The 22,293-nt window shown below is 30.6% G+C and overlaps 1 protein-coding gene across 1 annotated transcript; it reads right to left on the reverse strand.

Moving 5' to 3' along the window:
* Positions 1-319: 319 nt before the first annotated feature.
* LOC131615817 (transcription factor bHLH149-like) lies at positions 320-1,317 on the reverse strand. The gene has a single exon (XM_058886982.1). The coding sequence runs from the start codon at positions 1,141-1,143 to the stop codon at positions 565-567; it is 579 nt and encodes a 192-aa protein (XP_058742965.1). The 5' UTR covers positions 1,144-1,317; the 3' UTR covers positions 320-564.
* Positions 1,318-22,293: the final 20,976 nt, after the last annotated feature.

Consider the following 22,293-nt stretch of genomic DNA (forward strand, 5'->3'; position numbering starts at 1 on the left):
CTTGAAGCAGGGATAAATTTGGAATTTCGTTGGGGTCACCCTGGAAAGAAATTCTCAATAAAAAACTCAAATTTGAATTAAGACATTTTTACATATTACAATTGAATTTGTCTACATTCTATAATTGAATTGTACCACTAACAAGAAAAAAAATATTTTATATCATTTTAAAGAATAAAAAAAAGAAATAAATAGGGAAAGAGGTTGCCGTTTCTTGCAATTTAATTGGAAACAAGTCATCAGTATATTCCTTTCATTATAAAAAATTATCACAAAAATAAAAAACCATTATTTTATTTTCCGAAGAGTAATTAAAAAATTGATTAAAATAGTGGCATATTCACATTGAATTAAATTAAATTAAATACAATAAAAAAACAAGGAAAAAAAAGGTTAGGACAGTGGAACACAAATGGAGGAATAAGCAAATGGCATGTACAGTGTACACGATAATAAAATACATGAATCTGAAAAGTAAAAACAAATAAAAAAACAATATAAAAGAAAAAAAAATTAAGTAACACCTGGCGCATTATAGCCTAGGCTATAAACAACGCGCGCGGGTCAACTCAGCACTTGACCGGCGAGTCCCGCCGATGTTCGACCGGCGAGAAGCTCAGCGAGAGCAGTCATAGCACGCACTTGCATCTCCAAGGCAGAAATATAATCAGTAGCTTCTTCTAGAAGGTTCGGTAAAGGTACTTTCCGGCAACCGGGAACCAACCGGCCGAGCACGCGCGTTTTCTTCTGCACAGCCGGTAACCGTCTCGTCATCCTCTGGTTTACGATTCCGGTTCTGTTCAATCCAGTTGCAGCTTTCTTGACTTTACGGTGATGTCTGCGGAGTTTCTTCCATTTTCCGAGAATCGCGCGGCTCCAGCGTGTTCTTCCTTTGGCGGACGTGGCGAGGACGCGATCGGCGGTTTCGCGGACTTGACCGGCGGGTGTAGGTTTGGTGGTTGACGGAGAGTTGATCCGGCTGAGAGCTTCGATTAGTTTTTTGGAGTAGTTGTTTTGGTCCGATTCAGATCTCCACCGCATGAGAGTGAGGGAGCTTTGATCGGCGGTGGTGTCACCGATTTTGCGGCGTTTTTTGTGATTGGATTCTTGCGAGGTGTGTGATGGTTCTTGGAATGAATCCATGGATGGATTTGAATCGGATGGTTGAGTTTGATTGAAGATTGAGTTGAGGAATTAGTTTGATTGAAGAGATGGAATCGAAGACGAGGATGGTTTGTTGTAGGGTGGGAATTGTGAGGAGAAGGGGAGAGAAGAGAGAAAAGAGTATATAACAGCAGTTTAGAGTCACGGGGAACCACGCGTTCTTACCTTACTCACATTTATTTCCCTAGCCCTTTGCATTTCTGTTTTTAAATTATTATATTTTTATTTAAAATGAATTTCTCTATGTTTTTTTTTATCTTAAGAATAACTATATAAACATTTAATAAATAATTAAGTTTTATTATTCTAAATTGATTTTTGAATTTAATGGGTATACACTAACGTCTAAAATAATTTTACACTGTCATTTAATAAAAATTATCAATCTCATATTATTAAAAAAATCTAAAATTAAAAAAAATAATTTAATTGGATACCAAATTGTTATTGATTAACACTGTAAAATTGTTTTCCAATTGTGATCCTATTAATTATTTGTAATTGTTCAAAATATTTTTTTAATAAAAATGCAAGGCTTATAGTTGTTTGGTACTAAGTGGGATGTGTTGATATGCATAAGGTATATCCTTATGTACGCCTACGGTACATAAATATTTAAATATTGTTTATATTATTCAAAGTATTATATTTATTACTTAAAATAATATACAAATTACTCAAAATAGTATAAATATTACCCAGAACAATGAATATATTACTCAAAATAATTAAAATTCGATATTATTTAGAATGGTGTAAATATTACTCAAAATAGTGTACTCATTACTCACAATTAATAATTACTCCTAATTAATAGATGTGTACAAATAATGCATATATTATTCATGGATTATGATATTATTACTCGTTTCTAACTAAAATGTTACTCTGAACAATTTAAATATTACTCGTACGAGACTTATGCACCGTGCATAAGGATATACCTTATGCACATCAACCTGATCAGTACTAAGTGGTTCAACAAAATCTATTATCTATTATAATATATAAAAAGTAAAGTACCTGATAATTACAGTTAAAGCTCTCTGATTAAACAACTAAAACCGTTCATATTCCATGGTTAAATTGGTCATTTTGATGAATAACTCAACAATATTCATTTGACAATTAATGTTGTATGATGTGTCACATTTTAATTGGTATAATTCATTTTTATTTTTTTTATTTTTTCTTATTATTATATTATTATATTATTGGTGTATTATAATAGATAAATGTCCGAAACCCGTTAGGTACAAATTGCTTATTAAAAAATAAAATAATAGATAAATGTCATATTTTGTATTGAAAAAATAATTTGGTATTAATATCTAACCAATAAATCCTGATAAATCCTGATTAATGTTAACACGCTAAACAATTTATCAACATTAATAATGGGTGCGGAATATGAACAGCCAACCAAAAATTGGGAACTTCTCACACGTTTCACGATTTTCCACTCAAAGCATCCTTTTCCGAGAGCAAAACCATTGATTTTCTGCAGAGGATATAAAGATAGTTCCATAATTTGTTGTTCATCCAAAAACCCTAGTTGTTTCACTAATTTCTCAGGTAATTTTCTTCCTTCAACCCTAAAACCCTGATTCAAACTCAATAACTAAATTATGGCACGAAATTAATGCAGTTTCACATATCTTTTTCTTGATTCGTTGTTTGAATTTGTAAAAGAACGAAGGACAAAGACGAGGGAGAAGAAGAAGACGATGAAGGGGGAGAGAAAATGGAAGAGACTAGATATGAGGATTTATGTTGTTTTATGTTGCAAAATTAATCTGTGTTATTTTAATGGAATTTCATAGATTTGGACGGGATTGATGCGAAAGAGAAGTATTATTGAAATTGTTAACGAAATCCCCATTCTTGATATTTCTGTATAGTGTTAGATTCTTCTCTATCTCTATCTCACTAGTGACCACCATAGATTTGTTATGTTCTTTTAAGCTTTATGTAAGAGTTAAAATGATTTAGAGTTTGTTTGTTTTAAACTCTTTTAATTTTTAGACTTTCATTTTCAAGTCCAGATAGATTTGGTTGTTGTAGGTTTGATTTAATAGATAAGTTGTGGGAACATATTCTATTGATTGTTTAAGATTTTTATTGTTAAGATCATCACAAATTTTGGATTTTAAGAATTAATCATCATTTTCATTTGTCATAATTTCTCATTAATTGATTTTAACAGTTTTGAAGGTATCCCTTTAAAGGTTACCAAATGTATCTTTGTTGTTGGTTGTGTTTCAACCATTTTGACAATATCCTTTTTATTTTTATTCATGTTTTTTTCCTTTCTTTTGTATAACTTACCAACCGAATTGGATATAAATTGACATGCAAGTGGATATATATTGATACTGATAATGTTTAAATGATTCAAGACGATATTTTGATAATAGATGATTCAATCAATAGTTTATAGACACTAACACCATCTTAAATTTAAGCTATATCTTACAAAACCAACCCATAAAATAAAGGCTATTATTTTTATAAACACATTGTCACACTTTATTATCCAATTAATCTAGAACTCTAAAACAAACTTTGAATTTAGACTCGTTCAAAATTATAAAATTAAAAATTCAACACCTTTTAACGATAATTGAGCTTTAATTTATTATGAGAAACTAGATTTAAACTAGAATTAAAATAAAAGTAATTAAATTAAAACATGAATTTAAAGATTGAAAAAGTTTAAGACTTAATATTTACAAAGCATTTTCTTTAATAAAAAAAACTGTTTAATAATGGATAATGTAAAAGATGAAACATTATATCTTACAAGGTAAAAGAATCATCAACTTCATTTTCCTTGAAAATATTATCTAAATTAAACATATTGTGGTTAAATTGTCTTTAAGATTTTTAAAAAAAGATGGAAAAGTAAGACGTGATGTGGTGAGTTAGATCGGAAGGAAGTTGCCTTTGAGTTTAGGCATAATTAGTGGATTAAGGTATGAGTTTGACTATTTAAATGAAATGAAATGAAAGATTAACAAACGATAATGCTGTTTTAACATGATATGATTAATTAAAGAAAGATAGAGACCTAATATGGCCATTCTCATGAGGAAAGTTTAGGCTTATTTGTTTAAACAAGATATATGAACTAGTGGACAACTTGTCCAATTAATTTATTATAATCTCGTGCAGTCCTAACTAATTCGTTAATTAAAATATTTTATATTATGTGTCACTCTTGATTAATCCTATGTTCATATTCTAAATTTTGGCAATTAATTAATTTTGTCAACAAAAAAAAACTTAGATTAATATACTTTTTTTTTTTTTGTTTTTAAAGATGGTTTACATAAAATTTATATGATTAAATAATTTTGAAAATTAATTATTATGAGAATATTCTTTCTCCTTTGTTCAAGTTAAACAAAACTCTTAATTAGGTTGATTAGTCACGGGATTAATTCACAAAGTATTTCTAATATTTTGAATAATAGAGTCTACTTTATGAAAACATGGCTATCCAATTAAACTCTATTTAGTAGTAATACGGATAAGATCATCCATGCTCCCTCAATCATCTTAACTTACTTGCAAAGATAAAGAACCCAAAGATAAGGAGAGAGAAAATAATAAGAAAAAAATTAAGGAAATAAGAAAAGGTCAAAACATGTCCAACTTCCATTAATTCCTCCAACATAATATTTATAAGAAAAAAATATTTTTTAAATTTATCAAATAATTTAAGTTGTTCAATAAATAAGATTAAAAAATATATTTAATATCTTTTTTATATTTTAATTTCAAAATTTATTTAGATCTTTTAACTTAAAAAAGTTTATATTAATTCCATTATTTTTCAAAACTTATTATGTTGATTTTTTTTAATTAAAGACAAAAAGTTTAAAAAATTGATAGCTAAATTTGTCCTAATCACACAAAAAGACTAACAAATATGTTTAAAAAAAATTAAGAGATCAATATAGATATTTTTTAAATTAATATACTAAAATAAACTTTAAAGTTAAGATAAAATTAAAAAGATATTAAACTTAAAAAATATTAATGATTTGATACATTTAAAAAATAATTTTTTTTTATAAATAAGAATAAACAGAATATTAATTAATATTTATGATATTCAGATAATTTTTTTTTAAAAAATTTAACATTAAAAATTGAGAATAACATTTATTTAAAATAATTTTTATTTGTTAAAGTTATTATTTATTATTTATTTTAAAAATAATAGAATTTTAAGGATAGATATTTAGGGACAAGAAGTACTATCTACTATTGATTTACCTATGGCTGGTCTCATATTTTTTCAACACCTCACCAAAAAGTAGTACTTGCAAAGCAAAAACAACATTTACAATGTGTCATAAATCCATTAAAATGTAAAATTTAAACCTTCTGACAAAAAAAAATCAATTCAAAATTTCCATTAATCTATCTGAAATCCAACGGTGAAGATTGAATATGAGAATAAATAGTGATGAACAGCAGGTCACGCTTCTGAGTAACAAAGTTTCTTTCTTTTGTTCTCTCTCTTTTTGGCAGGGCATGAATGACAGGCCAAATGAATACATCACAAATGGGTGGCATGTGATAAAAGCCATATAATCCGTCAATATCATTATCATAAAAATCATAAATCATAAATAAAAATAATCTTCAATTTCACTCTCTCTTTTTTCACCTTTTTCTTAGGACATTGATTCTGTGAAACAGGTAAATAAACTGAATTTATTTAGGTGAAAAATGTTGGAAAATCTTTGAAAGCCAAAAATATAGACTTTATACTTTAATTGAAAAAAGGGACTGATGAATGAAAATAAACAATTGGACAGACAAAAGTTGTTGGCTTCTGTTGATTGGTTCCTGAAATGGGACCAAACTTGTTTGTTTTTATTCTTAGCAATGATTAGAGGGTGATGCACCCAAATGGAACCCAAAATAGACAAAAGAAAAAGAAAGAAAAAAAAGAGACATGCATGTGGTTGTTTTCATTTTCATCACTTTTCTATCACCTCATTTATTTTTATATATTTTTAATAAAAATAAAAAAAAACTCTTTTTTTGTTTCAATTTGGTGTGGCTAAGTTTCATCCACATTGCCTACTTTAATTCTCTATATGAATTATTGGTATTCAAATGTACTACTCTTGTTGATATAGGTTTTGAGAGAGCATGTGCATGTGCTAGTAACAAAATAACACGATTGAATATAAAAAGTTGTGGCAAGAATTGAAAACTGGGAACAAAAATCTGTGAAAAAATCTTGTGAGCTTTGTATGTTGATGACAAGCCAAAAAACATTGCCTCCTTGAAAGAGACATGCTTTGGTGTCTACACTGTGCATTCTCCAAGAGCCAACTTGTTAATATAGTTAAACAACAATGAAATTGGTCCAATGCAAAATTAGTAGTTAATTAGTGTAAAGTAATGTATGAATAGTTGATTACCATGTGAGACTTGAGACTAAGTCATTCTTTTTAATTAGTTAATTAAGTGTTTTATTATGTCCAACAAAACAACACATGGTTTGTTTTTATTTTAATGATTGTTTTTGTTTTTCTATATTTCTAGATTGTTGTAACATTTTTAAAGTTATTTTGGTCAGAATTGATTTTACTCAGTCAAAACACATTGAGGTTTTTTTTTTCCCTTTCTCATGGATTTGCTCAGAGTATTTTGTTTTCCTGTGTGGGTTGATGGATTTGCAACTTGAAGTTTGGTATTGTTGTTAATTCATGAGAGAAGGGTATATATGTCTTTTAGTTATTGATGATACATACTCGTATGTAGCTATATCTTCCTATGGTTAGTGTGCTCAATCCATTTGACTTCTCTAATACACCAATAATTTGGTCTATAGAAGCCAATTTGCTTTCCACCTCCTCCTTTCTCACCATATTATATTATTCATAGGAAGTTGAGCTAAAAATCTCTAAACAAAATTACTATGGGTAAATATAAAAGTGATAAGTTAATTTTAAGGAATGACTTAGCGGTGAAGTCTTGGGTTCTGGGTGTATATTTTTTTTAAGGTTTAAGTTTTAAATTTCACAAATAATTTTTGTGTTTGGCCTTATCATGCAGTATCTTTGTTCTGATTTTTAACAAAACTCCTACAAATGAACGGTGTGATTGATCCTTTTAAATTAGTCGGTCTCAAACTATATATATTTTATAATTTAGTAGTACGAATTTTTCTTAAAATATATATTTCCAAGTATGAATTTTTCTTAAAATGAATAAGTATTTTTCCTTAAATTAGTAGTTTTTCTATCTGTAGTCAAAATGATAGTAATAACTATTTAAAACTCACGTATATAATTATGATGTTGATGTGTATCCTAGTAATATTGATTTTGCTATTTGAACTAAGATTTGTGAACATGATTTAACTAGTTTTATGAACATGATATAACTACTATTTGAACTGAGATCTGTCAACATGTTATAACTATTTTTTTTACTCTATATAGTCACAAATTACAATTACGAGAACCTTATCGGTACAGGTTACTGTAAACCTTACAACCGAATAAGACAAACAACATCATAAATGATGCTGCTATAATGTTTTGTTACAATAAATAAAACATGAACGTGTCAATATGTTTCTAATTTTAATCTGTACATACTTCTACATCTTTTAACCATTTAATACTATATTTCATGAATGGAATAGTTGACCTGATCAATTAGCACCAAATCAACCCCTGACTCAAATAATGTGAACCAATTCACACGATCACAGTACCAAAATTCACGAGCTACACCAATTATTGTTCTCATAACACAGAAAGAAGCAGCATGAATTTAATTTTGAGATTTGGTGCAACTAACGTGTTAGTTCATGTAGTGAACATTTTTGTTTTGGAGTGAGGAGGTGGTGATGTGTTTATCTATACATCAAATCAACGAATGAAACATACGAATCTCTCTAATTATTGAACCACCTAACATGAATATGTTAATCAAACACAACGGCGCAAGACTCTTTAACTTGGTAACCAATCCATCCCTTGCTTATCCATAAATCAACCATCATACTCTACATAATATAATACTAATAATAACAATTATATTTAATAGGACTACTACAACACAATGACATGGCTGGTTAATAGTTGGAGGGGTGGCAAAACGGGCTCGATCGGTTGAGCATGTCCGTTTTGCCTACACTTTAGTGTAAGACTGACCAAAGATTTAGGTCATCACCCTTCAATGTGTCCGTTCCGTTTCGTCCGATTTTCTTTGCGGACTTTTGCGAGCATGGTCAATTACCTAAATTTTTGTGTTTTTAGGCTTAAAAAGTTTAATGCCCGCAGGTTTTCCCCATTCCACCCTCATTTTTTTTGTAGAGTATGTCTTAAGTTTTAGGTCCGCATTCTCCACTATGTCCGCTCTATTTTTTTTTTTCCGGATTTTTACAGAAGTGGCCTAGTTTGCCACCCTTGGTTGTAGCAATGATAATGCCAAAAGTCCTGACAAATACAATACCCCATCAATTGAAAAGTTTGGCGTTTGTTTTGTTTTGTTTTTTTTTTACTAGTTCACTACATGCATGAGTCATGAGAGGTAATAAGTACGAGGTACGATCCAACATTTATCATGCGGTGTTCTTCTGGTCATCATTCAAATTGTTGTTATCCAAAGTAGTAGATTAAACCATACCAGATTAAGAAAATAAATCATTTCTAGCCGTAACAAAAATTTAATGAGACATAATTAAATACTGTTTGTGGATGTATGTGCCAGCTGCTCACAAGGCGGTCTTGAACTTTTTCATTTATTGGTAATAAAGGCCAAATACACCAAAAGTTTTAAGATAATTTGAAAACTGGTATTGATTTTTGGTGAAATCTTATCTACCCAACTCAAAAAGTTGGGTAAGATTACCTCCTTTGTAAAATATTTTGAAAACAACAAACATTTATTAAATGTGTTAAATGAGATTGAATCATGTGATTGGTTGGAGGTACACTACCTAACTTTTTGTGATGGGTAGAGAAGTTGTCCCCTTGATTTTTACTTTTTTTTCTTTTTTAATTTGATATGCCTCACATATGTCGGACTAATAAGAAATTGATTATACTATATTTTTTGCACTCTTTTTTTTAAGAATGAGTGTTCATTTTAGTCTCTCATAAAAACGGTAAATGTCAAATTAACTCCTAAGAAAAAAAGTTTTTATTAAATTTTTTATAAAATTTAATCGAATGTTAGTCTATTTACTAATTTTTTTTTTAGATTGGTTCTTTTTCTTACTTTTGAATAGTGACTGGACTGTCAATGAAGACCCATTTTAGTCCCTCACAAAAAAGGAGAATCAAAATTAATCCTTTTTTTCTTTATTTCATCCTTTACAAAATTTAATCAAGCCATCTTAGTCTCTCGTTTAATATTTTTTTCAAATCGATTTTTTCTTATTTTTAAATTGTGACTCCTATTTTACGACTGTAAGATTTGAAATTAGTTGTGAAGGGATTGTAGATAAATCATCGAGATGCCACAACGTTCTTTTCTTTGTTGGATTTATTATCATGTTTATGGGTGGATGACTATGGTTTTTCTTGTTATGTATTCTTGTGTATTAGGTGTTGTTATTGTTTCAGTTGTTAAAGATCTTTTAGGAAGGTTTAGTTCTGCTACTGGGGTAATTTAGGATAATTTCTTACTTTTGTAAATAATACTTCTGGCAAAAATAATACACATGTATGTTGAAAGAAAATTGGTTTATACCATTATCCTTTAAATTTTGATGATAACAAAGTATTTAATGAACAATTAGGTATACTAACATATGTTCAAGTGTGCAGGATCATTAGTCAAAGAATTTATTGGCTCTGACTCTGATATGAACATATGAAAAGAAACTTGAGACTCAAATTATGAAAGATCAGAATCTTAATGACTCAAATTCTGAATGATAAGATTATGATGTCTCACAACTTGGTAACCTAACTTCTGGTGAAAACTCAGACTCTGAAGACCATGTACAAAGGAACTCAACTTCTGACCCGTACTCAATTTCTGAAAGCAGGTATATCTTTTCAAGTCCAGTCACAGTTTAAAAATTAAAAAAATCTTTTAAAAAAATATTAAAAGAGGGACTAACATGGCTCAGTTAAATTTTGAAAGATTAAATAGGGATTTTTTTTCTTAGAGACTAATTTGGACTCTCCCTTTTTTGTGAGAAACTAAAATGAGTCTTCATTAGCAGTCTAGTCATAGTTCAAAAGTAAGAAAAAAATTTATTTGAAAAAATATGAGCAGAGGGACTAATATGTCTCGGTTAAATTTTGTAAGGGGTTTAATAGGGATTTTTTTCCAGGGATTAATCTGACCTCTGTAGTTTTTGTGAGAGACTTAAATGGGTTTTCACTCTTTTTTTAAATTATTGATTTATAAATATCAACAACTTATTTACATTAATATATAAATATAAATAAATATTGCATTTAGGCTTTATTTGGTAAATAATAGCGGTTGACTAATAAGCTAGCGAATAATTTATAGTTTATAATTATAACTGATGGTTGATGACTATTGACTGATAGCTTTTAGCTTTTAGCTGATGACTTATAGCTGATAAGCTAATTGAAGTGTTTGGTAATATTAACAGTTCAATTAGTTGAATAATTAAAATACATAAAAGACATTTAATATACAATTAATTTATTTTAAAATAAATTATAACGGACAATAGTTGGTTTTAGTTAAAATAATAAGGACAAAAGTGGAAAAAAAAAAGCTATATAAGTTATAGGTTAGAAGCTATAAGCTTTTAATGAAGAAAAGACTGTGACCAAACAGCTCTTTTATTATTATATGAGCTTATAAGGTATAAACTATAAACTATAAGTTCTAAAAGTGTCCCGTCAAACAGAGTCTTAGTATTATACTCTGAACCAACAATTTACACCAATTTATCTTAACTAATGTTTACTAATTTAGTTATTCAACCTAAGGATGTCAACGGGGCAAGGAATATTTAGAAAATCCTTCCCAGTTTCCCGCTCACCCCCAATTTATTCCTCGTCCCTAATTTCCGTCACAGAGGAATATTTTTCTCCATCCACATCCCCACGAAGATCAAATCTTTAAAAAATTTCTATACTTTTCGATCAAAACTATGACAATATTATTTCATTATTTTTTTCCTTTTAAAAATAAAAAACACACTTGTTTTGAATTTTTTTTTAAAAAAAAATACACCTTGCATCAATAACAAAAAAAAGTCAAAGGAGGGGACGAAGATAATTGAGAAAAGAAAATGAGGGAAAAGTGTGTATATTGTATGTTTTGGGGTATACTTTTTTAGGGTTGAGTACTTGGATAGTGAAAAAATACATTATACAATAAAACATAAAAATAACACGATCCACTAATGACTCTTCATTTTCTAATACATTAGTAATATTTTTTAAGTTAAAATTATATAATTCACTACAACAAATAACGCTTTTCATGAGGAAGCTTTCACGTCATCCAGAAGAAAAAAAAACCGAAATTTTATTCCAAGGCTTACTCTTGGAGTATATATATATATATATATATATATAAACAACTTGTTGTCTCGGTTGTTTTAAAAACCGAGGTGATATACCATTCAGGACATGCTTCGAATCTTAGCTAATGCACTTTATATTTTTATTTATTAACAACTATAAATAAATGATTAAACCCTTCGGTTTCTTTGATAACCCGAGGGATAAAATAATCAGAATTTACTGTAAAACAGTCGTTGAACATATTTCACCCTAATAGTATTTTATTTGTAGTCGCCTCACCGTCGAATGCATCATTTTTTTTATGATGAATTGCAAAACTAAAAAAACGTTCTTCTACCTTGAACAGAATATTTTTCAACTTTTGCAATTCATCTCAAAAAGTGGTGTTGATGTTGTTGTTGTTGAAGGTTTTTAACAACTATGACTTATTTCTAAAAGCCTTTACTAATGGATTGCAAGTGCTGAAAAAATATTTTCCAATTTTTGGAACAAACATCTGATTAGAAGTTGGATGCATTCAAAGCAAGCAAATTATATACGCTAGTGAAAGCAGTGATAATGATAGCATCAACAATCAATCTTGGTGAAGGCAGGTAAGACATTTAAGTGCATATCTATAACATATTGTATAAGACCTGGACATGCTGTATTTTTAATATTCTAGATAAACAATCTTGATATTCTACAAAGATTTGTAGTATATAATGTATTTTTAATATTCTGGGTAAACAATATAACCATTTCTTCTAAAAAAAAAATACTCTAACCCCTCGTTTTTTTTTTAAAAACAAATGGGTTAGAGTAAAATAATTTTTTACACAAAAATGATTACGTTGTTTACTCAGAATATTAACAATACATTGTATGCAACAAATATTGTATGAGACCTGCACACGTGTAATTTTAATATTATGGGTAAACAATCTTAATATTCTGCGAAAATTTGTTGCATACAATGAAATTTAATATTCTGGGTAAATAATGTAACCATTTTTGTATAAAAAATTACTCAAACCCCTCGGTTATTTTAAAAACCGAGATGATAGTTAAGTGTTTTTTTCACTATTTTCAATCAACGGTTTTAAATAAATATTTGTCGTCCTTTTAAAGGTTATTAACGCTCAAGAATACACCATTAGTGATCTGCGTGAAACCTAAGGGACGTCCATTATAAACTAAATGAAACATATGAAGCGCTTGAAACCTAAGGACGCTTGGAAAAGTTCTTTATGATAGATTGTAAGAACAGAAAATTGTATGGATTCGAGGTTTGTTTTCTTAAATATTTATTCAAACCGAAAATGAATTGACTTTTGATATTAATTATCTTACCTTTTTTTCATCAGAAACAATTATATGTAAGATCCAACAGGGAATCTTCCCCAAGATTCAATAATTCGAAGATCTAAAGTCTAAATCTTGAGAAAATTTGATTTTTATCTTGAACTCTAGGGAATTTGACTTTTATTTTAATTTTAATATTATGTGTAAACAATATAATATTGGTTAAACAATCTAATATTCTGGTTAAACAATGTAACAACTTTCAAAAGAATAATAATAATCACACTCCTCGGTTTTTGAATAAATTGAGATAAAAGATACGCTAGTTTTAAAAATAATAAAAGTGTTATTGATAGGGTTCGAACTCATGTACATATAACTACAACCCTAGGTTTTTTAATCACCGATGTGTTAAGTGGATATTTTTCAGGACGTCTTTCGTTACCCCGCTTCCGTAGCCGAGGTCAAACGTATTTCACGTCCAACATTAAATGTATTTTTTGTAGTAGTGATTATATATTATATAATATATAAAATATAAAGGTTAAAAAATATCCACGGGGTCGGAGGGTACTTCCCAAATCTCCTCCCCAAAGTGTCATCGGGGAAACTTTTTCCTCTATCCTCATCCACGCTGGGGAAAAATCTCCAACATGGATGCTCTGAATAGATAATCCCCACAAGGATACACGTTAGCAGATGCAAATTGACATCCCTAATTTTGCCCACCTCTCCTCTTCATAAATTTAATAGTTGTAACTTTGTATTCTTATTAGTTGCCATTAATAGAGTGAGCTCTTGAAGATTTTATAATGTTCTTCACCACTACTGACATATGCTTTATTTACTGACATATGCTTTATTGACATTTTTACTCTGATCGTTTAAATTTTATAAACTCATGTTGGCTTATCGTCATTTTATTTTTTATTGTATTTTGTATATATTTTCGACTGGACGAGAAGTATTATATTGGACACAAAGTAGTGGGTGACATTACAATATTTTTGTAGTTACTTTTCATTTAGACTAACTAATTATTGCTAGGTTATTAGATATGTGCCTAGTTGTAGCGGTTGGCGTGTTTAAGTTAAATGTGTATTCATAACCACAATTTAGCAAAAACATTAGAACTTTATGATATTGTGGATCATTTAAATACGGAAGAAAAGATAATTTGTCAATGATATGATGGAGTATCACATGGCATTGAGGTTCTTAATAAGAGCATTGAAAGATCAAAATCCAGATAACTTGACCAGTGTCACACAAGTATACAAAGTCTGAGATACATATCGCACCACTATGAGAGGCCTATACACAGTGTAACTCGGTGAACTGAATGTTAAGAAATGTTGCGGATACCAAGAGTCGCCACCGACTTTTATTTTATCCAATTGGAAAGGCAAAAAGAACAGGAAAGACCTTTGAAAGATTTTGAGTTCGGGGGTAGATTATACAAAGGGAAGGTGTAAGGCACCCTCTGTATCCATGATTATCCATGGGCTCTTAATTGCTTAGCTCACTTGTTTGTTTGTTTGAATTGTTTGAAAAGATTTTCAAAGAAGAACTTTAGCTTGTAAATAAGCGTAGTCTTTTTGAAAAGTATTTGAAAATTAGTGGGAAAAAGAGTTTGAATTTTGAATTTGAATTGAGAAAGCAATTAAAAGCAACCTACCCTAAGTTTAAAAAAATCGTTCTTTTAGCCTTTCGGGCGAAAGGGTCTATCCATACCATGAGAAGGCAGGAAGTCTTTCAATTGGATGTCGAAGGGTCATCGAGAAAAGTATCGTTCGCCATAAGACTGCCCCTTGCCATAAAGAGGGCAGGTAGTCTAAGGGAAGGATATAATAGTCATTAATGTTTTTAGGCATCATGCGAGGATACCTTAGCAATAGGACAACCATCTTATTTTTCCGAGGCAGCATCGAGGGACTAGATGATTTTTATTCTTTAAGGAAACCTTGCTTGAGGTATCCTCGGAATCGAGGGACTTGACTATTTAGTACAATTAGAGACAACAGAATTAAGGCAACAAGGCGGCAAGTAATAAGGCAACAAGGCAACCAGGGGGATTACCCTAATGGTGTATGGGTGCACAATCAAGTGATTGTACTCGATTATATTTATCTTGCGTTAGTGAGCTACGTCCAGTTATTATTCTTGCCACTCCCTATTTTACTAACCACGCAGTTATATAACAGTTATATTGTACGAAAATTAAAAGACAGAAAATAAACCTACAACTATTACAAGGCTTTGGGGCAGTTACATAATAGAGGAGGAATGGAGCGTGAAAATAAACCCTAACTATTACAAAAAACCTTGGCAACCTATACATTGATTTCTAGAATTTAAATGGCTGAAAATAAATAATTAAATAAAAGGCAGAAATTAAACAAAGGCAGAAATTAAATAAAAACCAAAATTAAATAAAGGCAGAAATTAAATAAAACAAAAATTAAAGGCATGCGACATACACTGGAGTGGGAGATGAGAAGAGAATTCGCGAATAAAAATGCAGTTTAGGAAAATCATGGTTAGAAAGCCTTATGGCTAAAAAAACCTAAGGGTAAAAGCCTAAAACCTAGCCTACAGGTTTAAAATTATACCAATTTATCTAATAAAACCTAAATCCTAATCTAATTAAATTAGCCTAAGTCTACCGATTAAATTACTAATCCTAAATTGATTAATCAATTAAACCTAAAACTAAGTTAATTAATCTAAATTAAACTTAAATTAAAACTAAATTATATTATTAATCTAAAAAACCTAAATTAAATTAATTATTAATTTACTAAAAAAAACCTAAGAAACTAAATTATTTCTTTTTACTAAAAAAAAAGTTTTGTTAAAAAAAAACAAGTTATACATAAAAAAAATATATATAAAAACCTGGGGTGTGAGCTTTAACGGAGGGTGTAAAGAGCAAAATTCTGGCCCAGCCTTGAGAGCAAGCCCACAGCGTTTAATCACGTGTGGGGAGTTCCTGAGGATCCATGGTGGCTTCACGTTCATCCAGTGGCAGTGATAGGAGGGTACACAGTAGATGCGATGAAGATCCTCACGTGTGATCAATCAGAAGAGGATAAGGGCATGGCTTTCTTTGACCAGCGAATCAAAATGCCACGCGTGGGATCAGCATTCTCCTTCCACTATTCATCTTCTTCAACATATGCTTAGCTACGGTTTTGCCTCAGAATGGCTGCGGGATTTAGCTACGAATATTAGTAGCAATACCTGAAAAATTAAAACACACATATGGCACGTTAACAAGAGATAAAGAACACTTATATAACCTAAATCGACCCTTCTGAGTCCGATTTTCACGTCCTTTTTGGCTAAAATGTCCCGTACGGTGAGTTTCGAAGACAAGCTCTTCGGAACCCTAACAATGGTAATCCTTGTTTCCGATACTAAGGCTTCGCTTCGAGGATTCTAACCTGTCTCAAACACTACCAGAAACTCATACAAGGAATTAGAATCAATTGAAATGCATCAAAATAGAAATAATGAAACTCAAGTATGCATGAGGAAATATGAACATGGTGCATGCGTTTTACATGGATCCCCAATAATGTCCCAATCTTACTCTTTACTACCTTGAGATTTTTGAGAATTTGAGATGTGTGTGAGAGGCTCAGATTTTTCGTCCCCTTATTGCTGAGTGAATGTGGCTATATATAGGGTGAGAATTAGGGTTGAAATTTGGGAAAGAAATCATGGCATTAGTGAGATATATTTGATTGAAAAATCACATGAAATGTTCCTATATTTGGTTCAATCTTATTTCAATCAAAAATCTGATTTACTTGAGCCCCAAGAGTGATCTTGTGATTGGAAAAATTAAATCATGCATTAATTTGATTTTATTTTATTTTTTCTTTGATTTAAATTGAATAAAAAAAATAATAACATAAAAAACCAAGCCAAGTATGAACGAAATTCCATGGTCTTCAAGGTGTTTCTTGGGCCTTCATATGATCCAAAACAAAGCCCCATTATTTATTTCATCATTTTTGGTATTATACTTAATTTATTTTGCATTTAAATGAATAAAATTCAAATAAATAAAATAAAAATGCCAAAAATATAAGAATGGTTTTATAGGTTCTTATTTGGGTCATATGTATGTTTGAAGCCCAAAACCTAAGCCCATTAGCTCAAAAACACAAAATTATTCAATTAGGGTTTCATGCACTTCTTGAAATTTGACCAACTTTTGAGCCTCGTATCTCCTTCAATTTTTGTCATATGACCATGTTATAGGACTTTTTGGAAAGCCCAAGATGTCCTCTACAAGCTACTTTGGAACATATTTTTCATTTGGAGATTTTATCTTGATGATATTGCTCCTGACAAAAAACAGCTTTTTGCGATCTTCTAGAAGGACCTGTAATGTTTTGGCCTATATCTCTTATGCGAAAGCATTTCTGGATCTTGGACCCAACATAAAAGTTGTAGAGAATTTCATTTCCTTGAGATAAGCTTTGGTTGAGGAATTTCTGATAAAGTATGAGAGAGATATGATCAGTCAAAGTTGGGTTGACTTTTAATTCAAAACCCTAAATTAGTAACTTGGACATTTGATGATTTTGGAGCTTTCCTTGATGAATCATGATCAACCCTTGACCAAATGATGAGTGACTCTTCAAAATGAGAATGTTTGACAAAAAATCAGGAACTTTGACTGTGATTTGACCATGGTTTGACTTTTAGGTCAACCAGTCGATTGTTGATTGTTTGGGCCATTGAGTGAGCAATCTTTTGAATCAGGGCTTGATACTTGGCATGAGGATACTTTGAATCATATGGGAGATCATGGAATCCACTTGAGATATCAGAAGTTTATTTTCCTTTATTAAATCAGAAACCCTAATTTTGGATTTTGTGCTTAGGAGGAAGTAAGTATGCTCATTTCATATATTGTCTTGAGCAATTGAGAGTCAGGTGAGTAAAAACATCTTGGAATATGACGGGAAAATTTTGGGGTATGACACACAGAAATTAAACATATGACCTTTCCGTACCTTTGTGGTTTTATGGATTCTGAAGCTTGTTGTTTTGTTTATTTCTCTTTCCATACCTTTGCCAAGTTGTGGAAAAAGGGGGGGAGTGGTGATCATGTGGGACAAGATATTCCAGTGTGATATTATATGTGAGTGTTGGTCTTATCTCTTGATGTGTAACAATCACTTTACATATGTGTTACTTCTGTTGCTGTTGTTTGCTTTGTTGGTTCTGATGTGTGATATGGTGTGCTACTTGTGCTAGTTCTTGAAGATCACATCTTGTAAGTCATTTTAAGCCAAAATCTGCCAAAGGAGGGTATTGTACTTCCTTTTGATTGGCTGCATTAGGTAAAACAACATATGTGCAAGATGTATTTTGTGCCGAGGCAACATGTGGAATAAGATATTCCAGCATCTGGCCTCAGTGTGTTAGCTAGATTTCATGAAAAAATTTAAGTGTGATTGTGTTTGGTTCTAAGAAGATTTGTTCAGTTCAAGTTTCAGCTAAAGTGCTTGACAGAAAGAATTGGTTGTAAGCAACTTGTTGAGCAAGATGTTCAGCACATGTTTTGTGACATCTTGGTGCAAGGATTGGGCTCTGATTATTTTCATATTTTCATATCTGTTTTGGTGTTAATTCTTCAAAAGATCAAGAAGTTTTCTTTTGGAAGATGTTTGTTAATCCAAATCAAGTTGAAAAAGATTTTATTAAATCATAAATATGGATGATATGATTTAATTAAAAGATTTGGATTTGATTTTGTTAAAAAAAATTTGACTGGATTTGAATTGAAGAAAGACTTGGTTCATATTTATTTAATCCAATATTTACTCTACAAATAAGATTGATATTCCATGAAGAGAGTTATTTGGATGCTCTAGTGCAACATCTGGAACATGATGTTCCAGTATGTGTGCAGTGCAACATTTGGCCTTTGTCATCATGCTATATGGATATGGTTAGGTGCAAAATTTCTAATTGATTTCAATCAGATTTGTTGCTATTGTTTAGCAATGCGTTTGTGTGATTTGTTTGACAATGGTTTGAAGATCAAATCAATTTAAATGGATATTTAAATTAAAAACAAATCATATATTTTGTTGGAGAGTTTTGTGGAGAAAATTAAATCCAACTTTAACAGCTATAATTCTCGACAAAATCAAATCAAATGTCCGTTGAAAAAATCCAAGAAGAAGAATTTTTATATAAGGAGACTCAAACCTAGTGTTTAGGTGTGCATGTATTGAAAACTCTTTGTTAGGGTTTCAATTTATGAGTCTTTGTTTGAGTTATTATCGTGCACCACTCTAGCGCCTGAGTTCATATCTAAGGCATAAAGTTTGGTTTGTTAGTTGCGTTGTAACACTTTGTTCCTAGATACTAATTCTATAAGCTTGAGAACAAAGTAATGTTGTCAGTTTTAGATTGGTTCCTCCTATCATTCATAATTTTGTAGTTAAAACACTTGGGAGAGTATTTGAGTGAAGGTGAGAGGATTCTCATATTTAAGGAGAGCCAAGAACGAAGTTTCACAGGTAGTATTAGGAAACCTTGAATTAGGAGAATTCAAAGTAGGTTCATTTGTCCTTCTGACTATTGGGAGTAAAATATTTCAATAGGGAGTCCTAAATAGAAATTCATTAAGATTATGAAGAGACATTGAACATCACGGGGTTGTTGTTCCTATAAGACTATTTGTACTAATTCAAAGTAGTGATTTTCCTTTCTTGGGTGGGATTTTTCCTAGATGTAGGTGTGGTTTATACTGAACTTGGTTACCAATTATTGTGTTCTTTATTGTTTTTCCACTCCATAATCTTTTATAAGTTAAATTGACATAACTTGGTTGTACAACTGTTTTCTTTCTGGTATACAATGTCCCAAATATCGTGTTTGACATCTGTTCCTATAATTTATCATTTGTCATAAACCAGATGGACAAGTTGTCCCAGACATCTAGTCTAACATCTTCCCTCCTGAGAATAAAATTTCAATTGGCATCAGAGAATGATTCCTATTTTGTTTGGGTGTTTTAGCGTTCTTTTTCTATTCAAGATGGAGAATTTCAATGAAGGGGATGTAATTCATCAACCAAATACTCTTTATGGCATTAAGAATCCTCCAAAGAATAGAGCCAAAAGCAATTATTAAGATTGCGAAGACCAATTTGATTATGATTCTGAAGAAAATCTCAGGCTTGCTAAGATATTTAGTAAAGTTATGAGAAAACTAAAATAACTTCCTTCATTTATAAGGAAATCACTTGTTTCATTTCAAAACACACCAAGACTTCTATTGAGTTTTTTCTTCATTACTCTCATAACTCCGTGTCTTTTGAATTGTCAAAGCACCAACTTCTCCCCCTTTTTTTCTATTCGTTGAATTTTTCGATTATTTTCTTGAATTCTCTTTAGAGAATTATGTTAATTTCTCCTCTTTTGAGTTGATAAATTATCAAGTATTTATTTTTGGATTCTCTTTGGAGAATTATTTGAATTTCTCTTTGTTTGAGAAATGTTTTTGAGTGGTCATGACCATTATTGAATTCTCTTTGGAGAATTACTTGAATTTCTCCCCGTTTGAAAATTATTACGATTGGTGTTTATACCAAATACTACGAGTTGTATTTATATCATATTCGAATGATTTTTGTACCATGAGAGGGTGTATTTTTAGGCCGATTATCTATCGTACTAGTAGTAATATTCATATAGAACAAAGTTGTTTTATCTTGAAGGCGTCATGGCTGAGTGACTCATTTGCATAATTTTGGACAGTGTCCTAAAAAGTCTTAAAGAGAGCGATCTAATCCACAACTCGAATCGGTAATTTCCTCAATGATAATTTTTTAAAAAAATCATAAAACAACAACTTCTACACAAAACATCAAGTTGTTGGTATTATGACTAAACCTTTAAAGATTAACTTTTAGCTCATTAAGAGACAAACTTGAAACAACCAAGCGGTTGAGCTCCATTGGCAAGGAGCCCCGTCCAAGGACGTACTCGGGGAATACCGAGTTCGATTCCCAGGCGGAACAATCTTGCTTGGCCAGTGCGCATGCCTCTCCGCACGAGCCGGATTAGTGGCCCACCTATGGTGGGTTGACACCGGTGCAAATAGCAAAAAAAAAAAAAAGAGACAAACTTGAAACGTGTGACTTGCATAACAAGTCATTTGTTTTGATATTTTGATTGTTGCAAATTTGTTTGTTTTCTTGTTGTAAATTAGTTTAAGGGAGGTAATGTTAGTAATTGGACTCCCACACAAAGCGTTTGGGCCTATATAAGACCAATCCATTAATGAAAATAAAACTTGATCCCTTTTACATCAAACGTGGCATGATTTTTCATAGACGAGGTGATAAAGAGATGGTCTCAAATGTGTCTTAAACATATGATTTTTAGACTGAGTGATAAAGAGATAGTCTTAAATGAGTCTTAAACATTGTTTTGTGCATGCAGAGTATATATCATCAAGCTTTTTAGACAAGTATTTTCCATGATTAGCTTCAAATGTTTATTTGATATTTCACTTGTTTGAGATGGTTAGAGGTCGCAACTTTGGTCTTAACATTGCTTTGGTGTTTAAATAATTTTAATCCATCCAATAAGCTTCATTGAAAGACCAAAAATATTGTTTATTCAAAATATAAATATGACGATAACTAGTAGGCACTTTAGGGAGAAATCTTTTTGCCACCCCATTTCTATCTTGCATCTCCATATATTTTGGTAATGATCAAAATACCTGCACATTATTTACCTTTCAAATAATTACAATATGTAAAAATAATAAAAAAATCAGTTTGGAAAATTGATTAAAAATAAAGAATTCGGTACTTATTTTGAAACATCCGATACGAAAATCTGCGTGAGAGAGAAAATTTATGCATTTTTACCCGACTTTAAAAGTTGGTATGAGTTTTTATCAGAATTTGTTGAAAATTTTGATATTTATTTGCATTTCTACCGGAATTTTTAGAAACATTCAGTATTTTGTTGAAGTTTTACCAATTTTTTTGAAAAATCTAGGAATTCGCCCTGTTCTTACCGAATTTCTAAATATACGATAAATTTTGAAAGTACTGGATTTTTGTAAAAGTCTGGTATATCAAATTTTTTTGTTGATTGGAAAAAATATGGTAGTTCAAAATGTTTCAATTGTGCGGTCTAGATGCTAATGGTTTCCCTGCAGATTTTACACCGTTTTTTACCACCGATGCGGTATGTGTTTTTCTTACATGTAAAAGCATGTTTAACTTTTAACTTGCTCAAAAAATCCAATAGGTCTTATACTTAACCTGATTTTTCTTAAAAAT

Source organism: Vicia villosa, linkage group LG1 (assembly GCF_029867415.1).
Source record: "Vicia villosa cultivar HV-30 ecotype Madison, WI linkage group LG1, Vvil1.0, whole genome shotgun sequence".
NCBI lineage: Eukaryota > Viridiplantae > Streptophyta > Magnoliopsida > Fabales > Fabaceae > Vicia > Vicia villosa.

Excerpts from the sequence above, each read along its gene's own strand:
- LOC131615817 (XM_058886982.1), bottom strand. The coding sequence starts at position 1,143 with ATGGATTCATTCCAAGAACCATCACACACCTCGCAAGAATCCAATCAC.